Below are 21,838 nucleotides of genomic sequence, written 5' to 3' on the forward strand. Positions count from 1 at the left end.
CTGCCACCAGCAGCCCCTCTTGCCCATCCCAAATTCCTCTGCAGATAGCTGGGCAGGCGGTTGCGTGTCCAGAAAAGCATTTTTTATCAAGAGGAGTGCAGCAGCTGCCGCAGCTCTCGTCCTTCCAAAATTTGACCCTGTACCCCAAAGAACCTCTGTACATCAGATGAGAGCAGATCCACGGAAGTCTCAGTCCTTGCAGAAATGCTGAGTCCTTTAAGCAAGTGGCCAAAAAGCTGAATGTACAGAAATATTGCTTGGGTGAACATGGCGAGGCTGTGGTGTGCGAGCATCCCGTGCGGGCTCAGCCTGCAGGACACCAGCTCCTGCACCTTCCCGGGGGGGTTCACAGCTCTGGGTCAGTTCACCACAAACCTCTGGCAAAGAGAGTCGCTTTAGCTGCTCTCGCAATTACTTTAAGTGCAAAGAAACCCGATTCTAGAGCATTGTGTGCCAAAATGCAAGGAAAAATAGGGAAAAGGCGAGATTGAAGGCTGTGGCGAATGCATGCACATCACAGGGCAGAGGAGGAATATCGCAACCGTTCCTCCATGAGCTTCCCTGCGCTCTTGTTTGTGCCTGTGTAACAAGTCTCCATTTCACTTTTGTGGATGGTTTCCCTCTTCCTGGGAGCCGACGCACAAGGCAGGGCTTGTCCGGGCTCCAGCTCCCCGGCGGGCACCGCACAGGCTGGCAGTGGTGGGGTCGGTGCCTCCCGCATCCCGGCCCCAGCTGTCCTGTGACCATCTACCCAGGCTCTGGCACTTCCTCACGCTGGCCAGGAAACGCGTTTCTGAAGCCTGAAATATTTAGAAGATGGTGTTTGTTTTTCTTCTTTTTTTTTTTTTGTTTTCTTTCCTTCTTCTTTTTTGGAAAACTTTTGCCCCCAACTGGGATAAACTTCCAAAAAACCCTTGTGGTTTTGTAAGCTGTCCAGGAGCGAATGGCTCTGTGCGGGAGCAGCTGGGATGGGAAAGGAGCCACTGGAGCCTGGGCTGTGGGATGCTGCCCCATGTCCCGCGGAACACCCCGGTGTGCTCATTCCCGGGGAACATTTTGGGGGTTTTGGATGGAAAATAGCAAGTGAGGGAGAGGTGTCTGAGCTGCTCACCCATGCGCTATCTTCCTGCTTTAGAAAAGTCCCATTTGCCAGGATAAATAAGTTTCTATGGTTCATATCCTGTACAAAGCTGGGGCTTGGTGAAGATTTTTTTCAGGCTATGACAAAAGTAGAAATGTTAGTGCTCCCAGCAGTCCTCTTTGCCCCGAATTTTTCACGCTAATGCACCGAAAGCATCTTCCCAAGCAGTTTCTTACCCGTGGGGTCTGGCAGCCACTTGTGTCCCCACCGTCCCCCAGCCCTTTAATACCCGTGCATGTGGCTTTTCACCTCTTTGCAATTAAAAAACAGGTGAGTTTAGGAGGGGTTGGATTTATGGCATCCTCCCACCGGAGGTTGTTATACAGGCAACCCCTCTTATTCTGCTTAAAACTGCTGGATCCCGGCTGGAAAAAACCTGTTGTGACCAAGTCTCTTAACTCAGTCTTCTTGATGACGTGTGATGCGATGTGAAATAACGCTCATGGAGAAGCGCCTGGCTCGGTTACCCACTCATCTCAACACGTGAAAAGAGACTTTTTTTCCCCTCTCTGAGTTTCCTAAAAACCTCTGAAGTTGAGAAAAAGCATGCAATATTTTTGCCCTCAAGGAAACATTATTCCAAGAAGCTGGAGGAGGGAGGAGGATAAAATCCTGTGGTCAGTGACCCAGGGCAGCTCTGGGGGCCAGAAACGCTTTGTGCTTCATCAGGATGTTTCCGTCGGCTTCGCAGGGTGGGAAGAAGTTGGGAAACAGAGTGGGAGGAAAATTGTGCTTGTTTACAGTATTTATTGATGAGCGTGAGATTCGTGTTTCTTCTCAGCACGTGGGCCCAGGAGAGGTTTGGTTTGCCTCCCCCGGAAGGTTTCCTGGGGGGAAAATGGTCCAAAATGGGGCCCCTGCCGGTACCGCAAATCCTGGTGCCAGGGATGCTTTTTGTATCGTTCCCAGGCAGTCCGTGACATCTGTGGGACCATGTGAAATGCCCAGGGTGGGTGGGAAGCAGCACTGTGGTCAAGGAGCGATGGGGACTGGCAGTGACAGCCTGGCCCCATGGCCAGGAGACATCTGGCCTCACTTGGTGATTTTTTCCCAGCGGCTTGGGAAGAGGAGAGGCTCTTCCCAGGCAGTCAGGGGTCTCTAGAAAGAAGAAATCATTGAAAAGTTGAACTCCAGGGAAATCCCAGTCACTTCCTTCCAGGCTGGAAAAAACTCAGCTGGCAGATATTCCTTCAGAAACGTTCATCTGTCTTTTGTCCTTTGTTTAGACCATATTAATGGGATTAATCCTTAATATTTGTAAAATCAATCTACTGCTCTCTACAAGTTGGATAAACACAGAACTCTCTTTGCCTTTTCTCCTTGTCTGTGCACTAAGGACAAGTGCCTTTCCCAAAGTGAACTGTACCTGCCAAAAATCCCATCTCAGGCCCCCCCCCGCTGCTCCGGGGTCACCGTCAGGCAGCTGGGGTGCACCCACTGCCCCAGTGGGTGCAGAAGCAGACATCTGCTCTGGCTCTTGGCAGCTCAGCCCCACTTTGGGAGGACCAAATCAGAGCGGTGCTGTGGTGGGGGGGTCTCAGCCCCTTGGGAGCTCTGCCCTGGGCTGTATGACTGCCTGGTGTCCCTGGTCTCTCCTCTGCCCAAACGTGACTTCCTCGCAGGGGGACATCATCCCACAGAGCTTCACGGCAGCCCTGGTGCTGCTCCTTTGCTCACGACTGAGCGTGGAGCAGCCCAAATACACCCCTTGAGCGCAGCCACCGCTCCCGCAGCGCTTGTATCTCGCCATCGGACTCGGCGTCAGCAGGGTCCATCCCGCTCCCCTGCCGACCCTGCCCAGGGGGAGAGAGGTTCGGTGTGTGGATTCGTTGGTGGGGGGCACATTCCTGGGGCACAGCAGGAGCGGCTGGTGCCAGCCCGCCTGCGAAGGAAGCAGCCAGGCCACGTCAGCGCTGGTGCTCCTGCACTGCAAGGCAATTAAATCCATCATCTCATCGTTCTCTCTAGCAAACAGGCAAATGCAAAACCCCGCGGGTAAGGGCTCGGTGAATTCATCATCAAATCCCAAGTCTGTTTTTTTTAATGCAACCTTAACCCAATGTGTGCTCTGGGGGCTCTGCTGAGCCCACGCTGCGGGTGTCCCACGTACCAGCGTACAGCCCTCCGACGGGCTGGCAGCATCCCCATGTGAACTGGGCTGCTGCTGCTGGTAGGGAGCTGCCGGTGAGGTGCTGGATGGGGTGAGACCTGAGCCACCCCACACCAACCCCCAGCACCTCCGTTTTCCCCCCCAGCAAAGTTTTTAGCTTTGCCATGTGGTCTGCAAGCTCGTCCCCACTGTTGCTGTCCAGCTGTGCCAGGCAGGGCAAAGCCCAGTGGGATGGAGGAGCTGGGAACATGACAGCCTGTTTTATAGGAACATGCTCTTTTTTGAGGCCCTGTTTAGTGCATTTATTCCGGTGTTTATTAGAGCCCAAAGGTGTTTCCTGCGGCTGGGTACAGAGCTGAAGCCATTTGCTCAGCTTCCCTCTACTGCTCCAGCTGTTTGTGCCATAAGCCAGATGCATAAATAAGGAGAAAACAAGGAGCTCTGCTGGTTATTGTAGGATTTGCGTCTCCAAAGTGTTGTCAAGAGCAGGCTGAAGGGCTCTCCCCTTCTCTGTGGAGTGTGTATGTGTAAAGGGCTGGTGGGGATGGGGAGGATGGGGTCTCTTGTCAGTGGTATGAACATGCACGAGCCATGGGAAAGACACTCCAGCACCACGTCCCGGCAGGACATGGTGCAAATGGAGCTGGTGGGGTGAGGCAGAAGCAGGAGGACCCTCTCCCTGCATGGCTGATTCACCTCTCCCCCCAAGAGAAGAGGGGGCCGATGGCACCTCATCTTGCCACGGGCACACGGCAAGGGACGCTGCCTCGCGCGGCGTCAGCTGGCAAGGGTGAGGACTAGCGTGCCTGCGGCACTGAAGGCTGCTGACCTCTGCCCGGCGCGGTGCCCCGGGTCTCCATGTTAGGTCAATAGAGCAAAAAATATGCAATTGCTTATCAGCCTTCAGCTTTTCATGGGGATCAAACCTATATCAGAATTGGGAAGAAAACTTCCCAAGGAGGAGACTCTTCACTCTGTTCTTGAACATTTATAATTAATTTGGGTTGTGTATAATAAACTTTTCACTGAGGGATTGGAACATGCATGGAAAAACTTGATCTGAAGGTAAAAGCACCTTCAGGATGCTGATGGCATTTGGGACTATGTGCCTGCGGGCAGCCACGGAGGGGCTTGCATGGGTCTGCATGAGACCCCGGGGCAGGGGTTTGGCTGGACCGGTGCTGGGGGGGAGCGGAGCTGTGATGGTCCCCAGCCCCAGCCTGGGAGCCACCGCACTTTCGCAGCAGCGGGAGATGGATGAGGTCCCGTGGCACCGCTGATGTTATCTTGGAGTCATCTACCGAGCCATCCAAACCATAATAACTGCATGGAGGCTTAATGGGGAGCTTTATTCTTCATTATCGACATAGTTATTCTGTAATGGAATGTGCAGTTTTTCCTGCCTCATAAATACCCATAATCTGCTTTTTAGTGGTCAGTATATAATCCTGAACTGACCTCATACAACTATTAAACCCCTTCTTCCCCTCCAGCCCCTGTAACTTTCTCAGGCCGTCAGGGCTTGGTTTTGGGACTCTGATCATCATCGCTGCTGTGTTGCTGCATGTTGTCAGCCTGGTACGGGTGTGCGGGGCTCTGGCCGGCGTCCCTGATGCCTGGGGCTGCTCCTCAGGGGGGAACGGGCTGGGAACGTGTCAACAAGCTGTGTCCATCAGCCTATGCTGGATCTCATGCAAACTGCCTTTTTTCAAAGTTCACGCAAGGGCTTCTTGCAGAGAAGCACAAATTCTAAAATTGAAGCCTTTGAAAATGTACCATTTTAAAAGTTTGCACTATGGCAGTGGGCAAAACAGCTTTTCCCCATGGCTCAGCACGACCCCCCCCATTTCTGGTGCTTGCAAAAGCTGGTTGCACTGAAAATGTCCAGCAAAATAGTGTTCTCCCTTCTGTGTTTCCCCAAAGAAGGGGATCAGCCCCTTGCCTGTCGCAGCCACCGCAGCCCCACTGCCATGGCAGGCCGTCCTCATGCGGGGCTTGGGGCCGGATCCTGCCCTGGCTGTGGCAGGCGAGGGGTGGTCGTGCCCACACTGGTGCTTTGGGGGCTCTGAGCAAGCAGCTGACTCGCCAGCAAGCTTTACTTAGGTGTATGAATAGATGTTGCTTTACATCCCGCTGCAGATCCCAGGGTTTCTGGACAGGTTAATGAGCATGTTAACTGGGTATGAGTCAGGTAATGTGCCGTGTACGTAAATGCTTCCATTTGCTAACGGTCTCAGGAGCAAAACCTATTTGTGTTGGAGTTAGTTTGTTCTCTAGAAGAAAGTAGGCGGCGATGCGTAATTATCCTAAAGGGGGCTGGCAGTCGCCAAGGAAGAGGAGATGGGGGTCGGTGTGATGGCTGCTGCCGGCGGCTCGGGGGGCTCAGCCTTGTGCCCTGCCGCTGGTGATGCTCTGGCTCGTGCAAAAATTATCCGGGAGCAGCCCTGTGGGGGTCAGATCCTGCCATGCATTGCCCAACACTGCGGCGCGGAGAAGCAGGAAGGGTTTGTGTGTTTTATCTCAGCCTCCTGGGATGGTGAATTGAATGTTTTTGCTTTCCCTCTCTGCACAGAGCTCTTGTCGAGTCAATGAGAGACCTCCACAAGTCTAGCGTGCTGGGGAGCAAGCACGGCAGCCTGGTGAGTGTCCCGCGCAGGGCATTTTAATAAGGCTGGGACAGAGAGATGCATAGAAACAGCAGCTGAGCCCAAGCGAGCCAAGAGCCCAACTGGCTGGCTCTGCTCTGAAGGTCCCTTGGCATGGGAGAAACCACTTAATTTACACCGGAGACTCGGCATTTCTTAGCCCGACTGCTTTTAAGTCAAGCTCGGGCTGCAAACGCGCCCGGGTGCCCCGGCTGAAGCATCAATCCTGCAGCAACGCTGAATCTGGACTTTCAGACACATTTGGTGGCTGAATTATGCCTGCACACTGCGAACATGTGTTGCTCACTGTGGTGGAATTGTTATTAAAATGAAGAGCGGGATGTGCCTAAATGTTAAATCTTACCGAGCCTCGTTAGCATGAAAGCCATTAATGTGAACAAAAGCCGTTTTCAAGGTTGAATTGAGAAGCATCAGAGCATTAGAGTACTGGAGAGATTAAAATCAGCATTTGTTTGGCTCTAATCTAATGTGCATGGAACAATAAGCATTTGATGACTAATTTTGGCAATGCTGAGTATCTTATCAAAATATAGCTGTTTAATTTCAGGCTTTTCTTTAGGGAGTGGATTCCAGCAGCATCAATCCTACGTACATGCTTTGCTAACGCACTGGGCATGCACTGAGCAGATCCCATCCTCCGTGTCTGGAGGAGCCTGGGCAGGACACATCTTGGGGTGACCCGGTCCTGCCACAGCCTGCCAGCAGCTCTGCCAGCTCCTGCTTGCGCGTTTTCCTCTCCGAGTAGAAAAAAATATTGGCTTTGCTCAAGCAAAGCGAGCGGGGACAGGGTTGGGGCAAGGAGGTGGCTTTGCGGCGCCTCCCCCACCACTTAGTGATTGCAGGGACAGTGTTTTGCTGTTTGCCAGCGTTGATTTAGGCTACGAGCACAGGCCTGCTCGGTCCAGGGCTTCGCAGGTGCACGTCCCCTGCTCCTGGCTGTTGTGGGACCTGGGCTCCCACTCAAGTCCACGGCCGATACATACCACATCCTTTGGGAAGGGGTTTAATCCCCCCTCGGCCACGCGGCTCCTAAATCCCCCAGTGCTGATGCTCAGTGGGTGCGGAGGAACATCAGGAGCAGAGCAGGGTTGCGCTCGCCTCGCGGGGACTTTGGGGATGATGGCTCTGTGCTGGAAGGCACGTGGCAGGGTGCTCAGGAGTGTGGTATGCAAGTGAGTCTGGTAGTGGCTTTTTCCTCTAAAATAAGCCCTGGAGAGCTATTTTGATGTTTTCTTCCCTGCTCTCTGCACAAGGGAGCTGTGAGGAGTGTCCCTGGGCAAGGGCAGGGTGGGATCAGGCAGCCCTGTGCTTCCTGACAGATGAAGCCATCTCCTTGGTTAAGACCTGCTGAAAAGCAGCTCTTGTTTTTGCCCAGTAACGCTTCATTGCCTTAATGGCTGATCGATACTTGAAATGTCAAACTCGAGCACCACTGACCTTTCTGATGGAAAATAACTTGTGCCCAGCGGCTTCCAGGGAAGTGCAGGCAATGTGTTGGCTCCGGAGAGGGGCGAGGGAAAATAATCCTATGCAAGGGAGGCACAGCAGCAGTGAGGGGGTGGGTTTCTGTTGTATTTGGTTTTCTTCATACAAAACCGTATCTTGACTTTAACTGGAAAGCCCCAGATGGGGAATGCTCGCCAGAACCTCTGCCTGTGCCAGGAGTAGGCAAGAAAAAAGGGAATAATGTGATTTTGGAAAGGCACTGTCTCCTGGAGTGCTGCAAAATCCCTCCTGGAAGCCTCAGATTTTCTAGGCAAACAATGAGTGTTGCATTTCCTTTTCCCAACACACTTTTTCATGCAAATATCTTTTTCATGCTAGTCAGCCATAACCCTGATACTTAACCATGGGCAGAACAATAAGTCAGACAGTCAAGATGAAAGAGCACTGGTTTCCCATTAAAAACCTCTCTGAGGCCATAGGAGATGTTACGTGCCATCGCAGCAACCCAAAGATCTGCTGTAGGTGCCACAGCCCCCTTGTCACCCTGCCGGCACGCTGCTGGAGGGCACAGTGTGAAGGAGAAAGGGTTCCCTCTGCGCTGGGGCTGGGGGGGGGCGGATTGCCACCCCCCCAAAATGACTGCTTCGTACAGGTGAAAGCAGAAATTCATTTCTCTGAAAGCTTTCATGACTGAGGCAGATTAAATGCTGCTATATATAGGATATACAGATTTTTTAGGGATTACAGTCCACTGTGCTCTGTAACTGCCTATTGCAGCGTTAGGGGCTCTTTGCGCAAGCTTTCCCTCCCGGCTGCTGTTGCCAAGACTCCCGATGCTTGAAAAGATGCATTTAAAAATAAACACATTGAGACAAGAACTGTGTCCTGCTGCTGCTGGTAGGCAAAGGCTGGAGCTGCCAGCAGATCAGAAAAGCCTCCAAAGAGGCACTGAGTTTTTGCTTCTTGGTTCCTTTTCTTTTTTCCAGGCGAATGGCAGTGCTGTTCCCAGGGGGATGTGGGCAGAGCTGGTCCTCCTGGGTTTTGTGTGTGGTGCTGGGACACGTGGGTCAGATCTGCCCGCCCCATGGCATCTGCTCTGCCCAGCTGATGGTGGCTGCGGGGTGGGTACCAGTCCTTCATCCTAGAGAAAAACCTGCAAAATAAAAAGTTTTTCTTTTTTTTTTTTTTTTAATGCAATTGCTCCTGAAGCTGCTCTCTGCTGTAAAACTGACTGGCAGTCTGAGACACCCACTTAAAAGCTTATTTCCCCACCCTGCAAGAAGCAGGAGCTCGCAGGCTGCCCAGGACGGGGCAGCTCTGACCCCTCTGCAGCTGCAGGGTTGCTTTGTGTCTTGTCCCGCGGAGCTCCCCGCTCCCACGGATCAGGGCGGATGCCGCTTGGATCAGCTCCTCCATCCAAGAAATGGATGCCTCCATTTCTTGCTCCTGTGTCAGCCCTGTGATACGTGATGCAATATTGCAGCTCCTGGGATAGATGGGGAAAAAGAGGGAAGTCAGCTCTCTGCAACCTCCACGCACGGAGCAGCCCGCGCTCTCAGAGAGGAAAACTTGCCCGTCCCTTCCCTGGTATGGGGCTGCAGCCGCTCCACAGCATCGTCACCTTAATCCAGCTCTATCGTATATGGAAAATGTCTTGCTAACCGACCTACATTGCAAGCTCCTGCCCATCTTCTCCCCATATCTGCTTTTGCAGTGGAGCAGGGACAGAGCAAGATCCTAATGCAACTCTGCAAAGGTGCCAGGGAGCGCGGCAGGCTTCACCCGGAGCTGCAAACGCCGGGCTCCTTGCCTATAATATTGTCCCTGGGGCCTTTCCCCACCTTCAGGTCTGTGTGTTTTCCTCTGATTTTGAGGAACAGCACCACAACCAATGCACTGCCACACAGAAAACAGTCTGGCGCTCCTCTCTATTTCTCCTTCAATTAAATATTTTTGCTAAACGAGGGATATTCCCCCCAGCCTCGGTGCCCGGCTCGGCGCCAACAGATATCGTTGCTCCGATTATGAAACCTCAATGAGCTGCTTTGTTCTTTTGTTTGGAGAGGAGGAGCAGGATGGCAGCGCTGCCTGGCCTTCCCCTCCCCGGGGCTGCTGGGGGGAGCAGGGCAAGGAGAGGAAGGGGATAGAGATGCTCTGCACTGGCCTGTATCCCTGCTCAGGGCTTCCCAGCACGCCTGTTTTCTGCTCTAACTGTTGTTGCCAAAGAGATTTCCACCTTCCAGCTTGGGATTTTGGGACACGCTCTTCCCCTCAAGCGCTTAAATAAGTAAAACATTGCAATGAGCCTAAAAACACCGGAGCGGAGCAGAGAATTTCTTTGCTGTTGCTTGTTTCATGAGGTTAATGTTGATGCTGAATGTTGTGATTGGGGATGTGATTTATTTTATTGCCTCACTTCAAAGTGCTTTACAATATTCTCATTTTTCTTGTAAGTTCTGCTCAACCTAAAACAAGGGAGGAATTTTGTAATGAAAGGAAAAACCAGAGTCCAAGAATAATGCAGAACTAGAATGAACCTTGGAAATGGTGGCACATTAGTCCAGTTCTGGAGGTGGATGGAAATGACTCCAATAAATCAATAATTTTTTTTTAATGCCTCTGAGTCATTGAGAGTGAGGTGATGGAAAAATAAAAATGCCCGTTAGCATCAGCAGAATGTAGAGAATTACTCAAAACGTGAGTTTCATAAAAATTAAATACTGTAGGATAGCAAATGCTTTGGATAATAACTTCCAGAATTGCTGGATGTGGCACATTGCATGGTGACAGGGGCTGGTCCCTTGCTGCTGGGAGTTCGATCTGACCTGGGGCTGACCAGGGCTCCAGGGACATCTGCAGCTTTATGCAAGTGCACGAGGGCAAGTGGCACACAGGAGCTAGAATTAGCAGGATTTTTTTGTTTTCCAGCATCCTGCATCTTCTCGGAGAGCAGCCGGCAGCAGCATGCCTGTCAGCTGCAGGGTGATGGCTGAGGGGCTCTCAAGCATCCCTGACTCACCCTGAGTTTCTTTTTTTCGTTTTTCTATTCTAGAGCAGAGAGAAGGGTATTCGTAGGGGGAAAATAATTTGCAATGAAAATGATAGGTTCTGAACAGACACAATTTTGCAAAATTCAAGTCAAAACCCTGCAAATAGCTTGTAAGTGAGGAGAAAAAGGAAATTTGGAACAAAAATCCCCAAGAGTTTGAAATGCCATTTGTTTCCACAGTTGCTGAAATGCAAATAGAGCAAGGGTTTAAATTCAAGGGCAAGACAGCAAATGCAACGTTTCTCTTTAAGTTTTGGGGAAGGTTCCTGTCCCCTGGCACGTGGAGGGCTTGCCTCAACAATGCCATCATGGCCAGGTGACGGACACCTCTCCCCACACCCCGTGGGACATGAGACGCTTTGGTCTCCACATGCAAACACCCGTGTAAAGCCCCCGGTCGCCGTCGCCGTCCCCCCCGGGAGGAAGCGCAGGGCAGAGGGGCTGGCCTGGGACCGTGGCTGGGACACTTTTTCCAGTTTTTCCTCTCCCTCTTTGTCTTGCCTGAGTCGAACTCCTTTGGGGAAGGGGCTGTTTTCCTCCCCGCCTGGGAAACGTCAGCACCACCTGCAAAATACTCAGTGCCGGAGGGGAACGCTGAGCTGCGACCTGCCAGTGTCTGAAGCATCCCTGCATCCCCCCTCCTCTCCATCCCCTCCTCATCTTCAAAAGCCTTCGCTTGCTTGGCCAGGAAATAGGATGTTTGTCGAGCGCCGAACTCCAGCGTGCCCCCTCTGAGCCCGGAAACCCCGGGGAGCGAAAGACTCTGCAAAGCAGCACGTGAAGAGAAAATAAATAAGTAAATAACAAAACTATTTCCCATCTGAAACTATACCTCTACCGTGGATTGCAGAGGCTGTGGGATAAGAGATTTTTATCGTCCCGGCTAGAAAATTTGACATGTTTTGAACAGTTTTCCATCATAAAGTGGTGTTTCTTGTGAAACCATGTATTTTGCTGGGAAGACTTCCCATGTGCAACCCATCAGCAGCCATGTTTGCAGCGTAAGGGCGGTGCACCATACTTTGCACGTTGGTTTTTCATTGACTTTCTTCCTCCTGGCATCCCTAAGGTCCCTTGGTGGCCTTGCATGTGGGCTTGTGCTCTTGTCCCCATCCTGGGTGCCGGGCAAATCTTTCCAGATCGGAGCCGGGGTGTCCCTGGCAGCACTGCCGTGGACTCAGTGCTGCAGCCACCATGGGCTGCCAGCAGAAACCAAATGGGTCCTGCTCCTTCCCCCATCCCCTGGATGCTTGGAAGCCCCATGAGATGTGCCTGCCTGCAGACACTAGCTTCAAAGAGAAGGTTGAAGTATATACAGTGGGGATAAATAAGTGGAGGAATAAATAATAGAATTAAATGGAAAAAATAAAGCTGGCATCTGCTTGGAAACTTGAAGTTTTCATCAATCCAGAACTGAAACATCACTCATGAGAACACCCAAATGGGATAATGCAATGGGAAACTGGTCATTTTTTTTCAGCCAGAATATCTTTCTAGGTTTTTATTTGTGGATAATGCCTCCTGTGGCCCAGTGGGCTCCACAGGGAAAGGGCTTCGGGCAGAGCGTGGCAACCCAGGCTGGGCAGATCCCCTCGATGCCGGCAGCGCCTCCATGTGCCAAACCCGGAGGTGTGAACAGCACCGCAGAGCAAGACGCTGCTTTCCCCAGGACACTTTCCAGCCGGAGAACACAGCCATCTGCTGAAGGACCAGACACGAAGATGACATTTTGAAAGTGGACTTTTCCTGACCACCCACCTGAGCACCTTGCTGCAGTGACAGGACACAACGCCGGCAGGAGCAGCCTGCTTCAGAACCAGACGAAGGGCCAAAGGACACTGAGCTCTTTATTTTTCAACCCAAACCCTCCCGTTGGTGCAAAACTGTCCCATCAGCTGTTTTTCCCCACTCCTCCCTCACCGCAGCACCCTCTCCATCCTAAGGCTGATGCTCCCCACAGCCGGTGGGACTGGGACCCCTGCAAGCTCCCCCTGGGTTCCCAGCTCTCCCACGCGGCACAGGGAGCTATTTCTGGTGCGGGAAAGCCTCCGCCAGCTGCCAAACCCAGAAATGTGCAGGAAAGGGCCCAGCCGGGAGCCGCCCGCTGCACAATGCCGGCTCTGGACAGCCCTGAGCCCCTCGCCGGGGCTTTTGCCGGCGTTTCCGGGCTGTCTGCGTCCCTGGGGCCGCAGGGCGATGTGACGCTGTTTACAGGAAATACTGACTGAGGTTAAAGGAAAGAAACTCTGGATTTCTCGAGCGAAACAGGCACTTAAGCTTATTGCTTCCTCCCGGCGTGGCGGGGGCTGAGTGGAGACTTGCCCAGTTTTTGATGAAAGAATAAAACAGGGAGGGCTGGAAAAAAGAGAGATGCAAAAGTGGTGAGGTCCTGGAAGCAGCATCGCTCTTGTGTCTGGGGACCGTGGCGAGTAGGGAGCATCCATAGCACACGCGCGAGGAGCCACGTCAAGGGTAAAATCACATCTCTGGGCTGCTTGGAGCTCATTTGTGCTGGGGCTTTGTTTGGCAGTGACTCGTTAAGCTCAATTTCTGGATGCAGAAAATATTTAGACCCCCTTTTCTGCTACCTCCCACGCGGCAGGAGGAGTTTCAGGAGGGGGGTCCGTGGGTTTTCTCCTGTGTGGGGATATGCTACGAGGCATCTGAAAAGTTTAGTGGGGGAAGGATTGGGCAAGTGTCCCTTTCAGTAGAATTTGGGGCTTTTTTTGCAATAGGTCTGGAGTAGAGAGGCACAGAGGGCAGAAATGAGAGCAAAGTCAAAGTCCCGGGGTCACAGAACAAATCGAGAGCTTAAAAAATATCAAAATATATTTTAGTGCTTTTTTACCATTATAAAAAAATCAATTTTGCTATGAAAACTCATCTATTCAGACAAAGGAAAGTGAAGGATTTAGTGTAACTCTTGAAAGCCACTCCTCAGGCTGCGGTCAGGGTGTTTTTCCTTGCCCTGCCTGGCTCCGACCGCTTGGGTAGGTTTGGCAAAGATTCACAGCGCTTTGTTGGACGTGAGTCTGCATTTTTTCAGAGCAGAAACCTTTCCAGCCAAAAATGTCTCTTGCTGTCGTTCCGGGTTAAATCCTCAAGGATCTGTGTCCTTTTTCCTTGCAGCCTGGGGATCGCAGCATCGTCTCCATGGCAAACAGGCAGCCCCGGTGCTGCCGTGCATCCTCAGAAGGATGCTCCCAGTGTATGTGCTGCTGGTGGGATGGAAAATACAGCTGGGATTTTGGGTGTGATGGGTGGGTGAAGGCAGTGCAGCGGGATCCTTGCACAGGATTTCTGCCTACGGGCAGGTTTCCTGCAGGCAGGGCGTTGAATGCTGCGAGGAGTATTGGTACGGCCGGGGCTCTGCTCGCACGATATCACTGCAACGTGTCCCATGTCATCATCCTGATAATGCATGGCGCAGGCTATTACCCTCTGCTGCTCCTCCCTCTGCCTTTTGCCCCATCGCCATGACTTAAGCCGATGAGCTTGTTTATAAAAGTTAGAGATGGAAACGCTACTGCTTCCAGTCTTAAAGCATTCCCCTTTCCTATTCAGGAGACACTGCTCAAACACACCATGCTCCCAACGGTGTGCCCGTGGTGTTGAGTTTATTGGGAAGCAGGGACTTGGATTTATTTAGGATTAGAGCAGCCACAGGAGTGTTTTCTGTGGTGTTGCCCTGCACCGAGAGATGCTCTCAGCAGGTGACCCAGTGTTTTAAGTACACACTTACGTACTTTTGTTGATAGATGCTGGTTATGAAGACGTGAGCGGCTACGAGTCCTCAGGCGTGCAATTACCCTGTGTTTGGATAGAGCTGAGTACTTATGCTGCTCTAACGTGGCTTAAACGCTTATGCTCCTCTGCACACTCAAAGTGCCTTAAATCTTTATAGATTTTATGGACACTTGTGCTACCATAAGGATTGTTCAAAAGAAGAGCAAACTGGAAAAAGCAGTCTTTCTTTTTACTTAGAAAAAGCAAAGTAGTGAGGACAAGTGAAAGCACACTCATTTCTGTGCATGCATCTGCAGTGCTTGGACTTGCTTTGGGGAAGTAGGATGAGCTAGGGGGTCCTTGGGATCCCTGGTCCGCTGGGATCAGCTTGCGGGTGCCTGGGAGCATCTCACCACCGGCAGCGATGGCAACCATCCTGCAGCAAGTGCTTCTGTGATGCTGTGGGTTAGCCCACGCAGGGACACCCGTGCAAAATAAGCTGAGACAGCTGAACGCATCGTGTACCAACTCTCCGATGCTCACTCCCTGCCTAAGTGCTCTTATTCTGCCCTGATGCATGCTTTCATGTGGTCCAGACTAATCCATTTCCAAGTCATCGCATTAAAAGCCTTAATTCATTTGTCATATGCACATGAAGTAGTAGTGCTGTGTGTTCTAGATAAGGAGTTCATGCTGAAAAAGAGATCAGCTTAAATTTTGCAACAGTAGAGAGCCTTTTAATGCCTTTTGTGAGCTGTACCTTGCACCAGGGAGACATCTAACATTTTTTCAAGGGTGTTATATTTGCAGATCTGGACTGCCCTGATACTGCTGTGCCTTGTCAGGCAAAATCCCTATCGCAGCACAGGTTGGAAACTAGAAAGCAACTGGGAAACAGCCCAGGTGGGGTATTTTTGGAAGGCTAAGCCCTCTGCATTTGCCCCACAGATGTCATGGCGCCCGCAGTACCGCAGCTCCAAGTTTCGGAATGTCTACGGGAAGGTGGCGAGCCGGGAGCACTGCTTCGACGGCATCCCCATCACCAAGAACGTCCACGACAACCACTTCTGCGCTGTCAACGCCCGCTTCCTTGCCATCGTGACAGAGAGTGCCGGCGGGGGGTCCTTCCTCGTCATCCCCCTCGAGCAGGTAAGACGTTTGGCCCTGGCGGAGGCGACTCCGATCCGGAGCCGGTCCCTAAGGGCGGGTGTGCGGATGCACTTTCCGTCCTGGGAATCCCTTCCTGCAGCAGGATGCGTCAAAGATTCTGCTGTCCTTTACTGGGGTTTTCTGGTGCAGGGAAGGGAGGATTTACAGCTGCCTTAGTGAATTGCGTTTTTTCTTTAGGAAGAAAATGAAACATTTGTTAAAAGCATTTTTGGCATCTCTCAGTGAGCATGTGCCGGCAGGGCGGGCGCTGGGCATATCTCCACCCTGCCCCTTCTCAGTGGCAGAGGCCACGCAGGTTTGTGACCCCAGTATTTCACTGATGCAGCTCCCAGAAAGCAAGGGAGTCCCTGTGGAGCCCCTTGTCCTGCTGAGCAGGTAGCAGGTCCTTGCTCTTGTCATGATTTAACCCCAGCCAGCAACTAAGCACCATGCAGCCGCTTGCTCACTCCTTCCCGCTCCCCGTGGGATGGGGAGAAGAGCTGGAAAAAAAAGTAAAACTCGTGCATTGAGATAAGAACAGTTTAATAAGTAAACTGAACTAAACTATAATAATAACAATAATAATATAAACTATAATGATAATAATTGTAATGAAAAGGAATATAACAAAAAGAGAAAGAGACAAAATCCAAGAAAATACAAGTGATGCACAATGTAATTGCTCACCGCCCACTGATGCCCAAGCAGCGATCCATCCCCACCCCGGCCAACTCCCCCCAGTTTATACACAGAGCACGATGTTCTATGGTACGGAATATCCCTTTGGCTAGTTCGGGTCACCTGTCCTGGATATGCTCCCTCCCAGCTTCTTGTGCACCTGCTTGCTGGCAGAGCAGGAGAAACTGAAAAATCCTTAACTTAGGATAAGCGCTGCTTAGCAACAACTCAAACATCCGTGTGTTATCAATGTTATTCTCACACTAAATCCAAAATGCAGCACTGTACCAGCTACTAGGAAGAAAATTAACTCTATCCCAGCTGAAATAGGACACCCTTTATTTCAGCTTGTCTGTATAATCTTAGCCCTCAAATTTCACACCCTGGGCAGCCTGAGAGGGAGAGCACGGCTGTGCACCCAGTTTTCCTGTTGCAAAACCCCAGGGGCTTTTGCTTTGTGCACTGCAGCAGATGCCACCTCAGACAAGATTTATTTTTAAGACTCCATCGCCAAGCTGTAGCCCCTTACCAGTAGTCAATGCCCAGGAGCCATGTGCTGTGCAGAGGGCTCTGGGCTTTGGTTTGCAGCTGTACCTGTCTAAAGCACTTTGCACGGCAGAAGCAGTGCACACACCTCTGCGCTATCAATCCTGTTTGCAGCATGCATCCCTTCTCCCCACCACGCTGGGCTTTTGCTTCCCCAGCTAAGACTTTCCCCAGCTCTTTGTGCGAGTACCCAGGTGAATCCGCACATCTCTTGCTCATGCAATTTTAAACTCCTGTAAATTCAGCTGATGCTTCAGAAGCTGCCCCGTGGGACCGCGCTTGGTGTGCAGCAGCGGCTCCTGGCCGAGCACTCATCCCCGTAGCAGACGCAGAGCTGTGTCTCTTAGAGGAAAAGCTGGGCGGCAGCGACCTTGAACATGAAATAAATACTACCTTTGCTTTGCTTTGCTGCTGAAACTTGAGCGCAGGGCACTGCCGCGGGGTACCACGGTCGCACTGCTGCTGCTGCTCTCCCGCTGGTGCTCCAGCGTGTGGACCAGCAGCTTGGAGCCGGTACCAGCATCCCATCCCTGGGCACCCTTCCCTCACCCCACGGCTCTTGGGCTGCAGGAGGGGACATGGGGGCTCCGAGTCACTCATTCTCGGGAGCATTTTTGACATTGGAGGAGCTGCGCTCACTCCCCTTAAGGATGCACCTACCCCACGTAACTTGAAGACACACCGTGTATGAAGACGTACGACATGCATGGGGAGAAGGTGGTTGTCTGTCAGGCTGCTGGACAGCAAAGTCGCGGTGACAAACCCACCAGGATTTCCAGCCGGGAGGGGAAGGTGGCAAAGCTGGCCACAGCGGGATGGGGGAGCGCTCCCCTCCGAGCCTCTCCGCACCCCATCTCCCCACGCCCTGGCATTCCTCTTAGACATTTTCCCCATGTAACATTCACATCTCTTCTGAATTTCTCTTTAATTTCTGGAGTAGAATCGGCTACAGATGGAAGAAATTATAATCAGCATTTTAATTGCAGCACACAGCTTGACTCTCATTAATATTCGAAAAACCAGGAGCTTTGTCTGAGCACTTGGAGTGCTCCAGCCTCCATCTCTGCCTCCCTCCCCACGCCACTGAGCCCGAGCTGGGAGGGTGCCCATCCACACACCGCTTGCTCATGGTCCTAAATCCTGAGCTAATAACCCAGTATTGCCAGCAAATTACCTTTTTTTTCTGGCAAACGTAGCCTGGTCCCAGTGGGATAAGAGCAGAGGGAGCACGATGCCATTTGCAACCTGTTCTGAAGGGATCGTCAGCCCCGTGTGGAAATCCTGGCAATATTGCAACCAGTAAATCCCAGCCGGAGTAGACCTTGGCACTCAGTGTCAAGTGGCTGCACACGCCTTTGTACAATCTAATAATTTCATTTTTTTTTTAAATAGGGACTGATTAGCTCATTAAGAGTAAACTAATTTTCTTTGGAAATCAGCAGCCCTCTAATTAATTGGCATCCATATTTAGCTGAACATAATTAAGGTAACCTAGATACTGCAGATCTACTCAGGATTTGATTTGCTGCCATCTGGTTTTTTTTACATTTCTGCCCTCTGTTCTGCTCAGAAATGTTCACCAGAAACCCCTCTGCTTTATGCTTCAAGTGACAATGCATTTGCATACGCTGGGCCATATGTTCCTCTGCCTGCACATCAGAAATGCTGGTTCCTCACGTATTTACGTAGCAATCACGGGGATGCGTAACCACTTGTGCAAGGCTGCATAGGTTGGAAAGACCCCATCCTCCCTGCGAGCCGTCCCCTGTACTCTCTGCCTTGTGAGGGGACATGTAGACAGAGAGGGGCTGAGCGAGCCAGACATGTGAAATTATAGGAAAGACAGGATTTGGGCTCTATTTTCAAAAAATCTCTGCAAAAATTCCAGAAACATCAGGAATCATGTGGCTACAATTTTTTTAGCAGAGAACTTGCTTAATTGGGAGAATCTGAGATCAGACCCTTTACAGCCCAAACAGCAGTGTGTTCCCAGTGCTGCACATCCCTTAACATCAACGCTGAAATCCAGCATCGCCATCAACAGCACAGAGTCACCCATGGAGGAGCCTTTGCCTCTTCTGGGCTTTCAAACGCTCCAAGGTGCTTTCCGTGGCATTTCCAGGCTTTTATCGGTAGCAGCGGGGCTTTTCTTTTCCTCTGAAATGAAAGCAATGACTTTCACATCCATGCGTGACCCCAGAGCCGGGATGGGGCCGAGCAGCCCCAGGAGCACCCGCTCTCCCCCTGCCTGGGGAGTTTCTAGCCCTAAACTGTTGCGTTCAGCTTTGGTCTGTTTAGTTTTCAAAATGCTTTAGCCTTATCCAAACGCGTGGGGAGCCCCGGAGCGCGCTGGCCAGGGAAGGGACAAAATACGTGGCACTTTTTGAGGATGCTGTACTTGCAGCCCTGAAGCCCGGGAGCTGTTCTCTTCCCAGTCCCAGAGCCGGGATAGCTTTTGGCAGCAGTTATTAAATCAAAAAATAAACTGATGTGTTTGCACTGCAGCTCACCTGCAACAACCAGCACCAAGGAAGTTCAGAAAGCCTACCTGTTTCGAGCAGCACCGGGGTTTTGCTGGCCAAAACAGCTTGGGAAGAACAAACTCTAGTGGTGTGGGGATTTATTTCAGCTGTGCCTGATTCAATTAGCTTCATAAACTGGGCTGGGGGGAGGAGGGGTTGTAATGCAGCTTGCTGGGGTGGTAAGGGGATGCTCCAAGGGTCCCTTAGGGCAGTCCTTGCAGGGGAAGGGTGGCTGTCGTCACTTGTGCTGCATTGGGAGGATTTTTGTTTCTATGTGGGAAGAAGATAGCTTGTTTTCCGCAGCCAGACAATGTTATCTGCCTGCACGCCTGAAGGAAGCAGTGAGCAGGAAGGTGGAGTCTCTGTTTACACGTAGGAAGCTGAAGCCCGAAGCTGTTGCTCGTGCCAGCGCTGCCTCTTGTAGCCGTGGTCGTTGTGTGTGAGCTGCTTGAGCTTCAGTGCCCGTGGCGTGGGGCTGAGCGTGGGGCAGGTCCCTCACCCCGCTGCGGCCAGGGCTGCCTTGCTGCCGGCGATGGGGGGCTGCGCAGAGCGGCGCAACTGTGAACGTGGGGGTTGGGGGGGGGCTGGCAGGGGTCCGAGTGGGACGCTGATGCCCATCACTGCTGCTGTGGGGGCCTCTATAACCCTGCCCAGAGCTGGGGCAGCCCATGGAGGTGGCAGACCCGTTGCTAATCCCCACGGAGGTCCCAAACCTCCACGGCAGCCCTGGGGAGGGCAGGGACAGCGGTTGGGCAAAGCCCGAGTTGTGCTGCAGGGAACCACTTGCCTGTATTGCCTGTCCCTTCCTTACCCGGCGCAGGGGGACGCAACAGAGGAGCAGCCCCCATGTCACAAGGAGCAGGGCCACCGTCCCTTGTCTGTCGGATTAGGGGGTGCCCCCCCTGCCAGCTGGGTGGCAGCTGGCGAGCGGGAGGAGTGGGCTGCGTGCCCCAGGCAGCCTGCCCTGGCTCTGGGATGACTTGTCTTGGCTCAAGGTGCTGGTGGCATCTGTTCTGCCTGTGGCATTGCCCAAGGGACACCCCCCCCCCCCCCCCCCGGCCATGCCCTACTCTGCGGGGACATTGACTTGCCAAGGTTGGGCAGAGAACGGGCAAGCTCATCACACGGCTCTTTTTCTTGCTTCTCAGAACTGCTGCACTTCAAAGTACTGGGAGGGTTTCTGCAGGAAAAAATACAGAATTTTCTTTGTTTCTCTGTACTATGTCCTTGAGGCTTTTCTGCCTTTAAACTCAGGACCCAGGAGACTCCCTTGGTCTGTGCTACTTTTTTGTTTTCTGTGAATTTTTCTCTCTCTGATTTTAGTCTGCAGGAGACATTTCCTTTAACCTAGAGTTGGCCAGAAAAAAAAAAAGACCCGAGGCTTACAAAAAAGCTGACACTTCAGCATTACCATTTCACATTGGAGCACAATCTGATGTCCCTGCGTTTATCAAGGAGATAACAGGAGAGCAGCTGTGGGAAGCCCAGACCTGGGATCTGGCTGGTTTTAAGCACCTGGATCAGTCAAAAAGTGTCAGCATAAAATTTTAATGCTGCCCTGAGAGCTGGTGGTGGACCACAGGAGGAAACAAGGTTTGAAAACCTGAGTCCTTGGGCCAACAGGAGCTTGGGAGAGGAAATACGGATTTTTGCCCCCATTAATGCTGCTGCATTTGCAGCAAAGCCTGGGGTCGAGCCTGGGGAAGCGAGAGCTCGGCTTTGCCTGGGCCGTTGCAGCACAGCCCTCCCTGCAATTGCCTGCCCCCTCTGCCGGTTAAAAAGGAGAGAAACCCTGTCCTCGCTGGGGAAAAGTGGCTTTTTGTTACCAATAAACATGGATTTATTTTTAGTGTCCATAATCCAATTTAACAGGGACATTATACGGGCTTTTGTCTTTTTAATTAACAAGCTTGAGCCTGGCTACTGCTTTTATGGTGCAGATAAATACTTCTGCAGCAAGGCTTTGGGGTTTTAATCTGTGCAAATTGTTTGTCAAAAGCTGCTGTGTGCATTGCTTTGCGGGTTTTAGGGCTATAGGGCTCTGTGGGTCCAGCACGGCTGGAGAAGCTCATCTGATGGTTACCCCAAGCGCAGGCAGCGGTGGGGCTGCAGCCTGCCTGAGCAGAAGATGGGATGCTTACAGCTCACAACAGTATTCATATTTAATTTAACAGTATTTCTATCCACACAAGAGGATATTTAAACCTTCATACTGGCAAAAATGGCATTAAGCAATGCTGATTTCTCTTCTTGCTTTATGACTTGTGTGGTTTAGTTGTATAACAAAAAGAGTAACTAAGTCATCTATTAATGGATGTAATTTTTTATGGCAAGTAACCTGGTAAATCTGGGACTGTGTGTTTATCCCAAAGCACCCCAAGCATGGGGTTTGCCAGAGACAGCGACAGCATCATCACTCCTGGGGAAACTGAGGCACGGAGAGGAGACTTATGAAGTTTGCTTGAGGAGCGTGGTGTGGAGGCTGAGATGCCGTCCAGCTGCACTGCTGGTGGGGCTGCGGTGGGGGGGGGTAGCTTCTGCTGGGGGAGAGGATGGCTAAGGGTGCTTGCTGTACGGAGGATGGTGGCTAAAACCTGCTTGGGTTGCAGCCTTTCCTGCTTTCTGCTTCTCACCCCTCGCCATGGCGAGGCTGGCTGGGGCACGTGCCTGTGGACCCAAGGGCATGGGAGATACACAGGCAATAAAATCCATACGACTAAGCAGAAATCCTGGCCGGCTCTGCACCCCCCTGTGTATTCCCACTGCTTGTTTAAAGAATACAAATGCTTTTTTAGCAGGTGCTGG

At 51.8% G+C, this 21,838-nt stretch overlaps 1 protein-coding gene across 5 annotated transcripts in view; it reads left to right on the forward strand.

Moving 5' to 3' along the window:
- CORO2B (coronin 2B) overlaps positions 1 to 21,838 on the forward strand; it is a 45,515-nt gene that overhangs the window by 7,718 nt on the left and 15,959 nt on the right. For 3 of the 5 annotated variants that reach the window (XM_075044675.1, XM_075044671.1, XM_075044674.1), the window contains exons 3-4: positions 5,824 to 5,890; positions 15,087 to 15,287. In XM_075044675.1, coding sequence (XP_074900776.1) covers positions 5,840 to 5,890; positions 15,087 to 15,287 — 252 coding nt within the window. In that variant the 5' untranslated portion in view covers positions 5,824 to 5,839. Of the gene's footprint in view, positions 1 to 5,823; positions 5,891 to 12,833; positions 12,885 to 15,086; positions 15,288 to 21,838 lie in introns of those variants that run through there. The other 2 variants (XM_075044673.1, XM_075044672.1) reach the window with 2 other exon arrangements.

This window comes from Buteo buteo, chromosome 13 (genome assembly GCF_964188355.1).
Source record: "Buteo buteo chromosome 13, bButBut1.hap1.1, whole genome shotgun sequence".
NCBI lineage: Eukaryota > Metazoa > Chordata > Aves > Accipitriformes > Accipitridae > Buteo > Buteo buteo.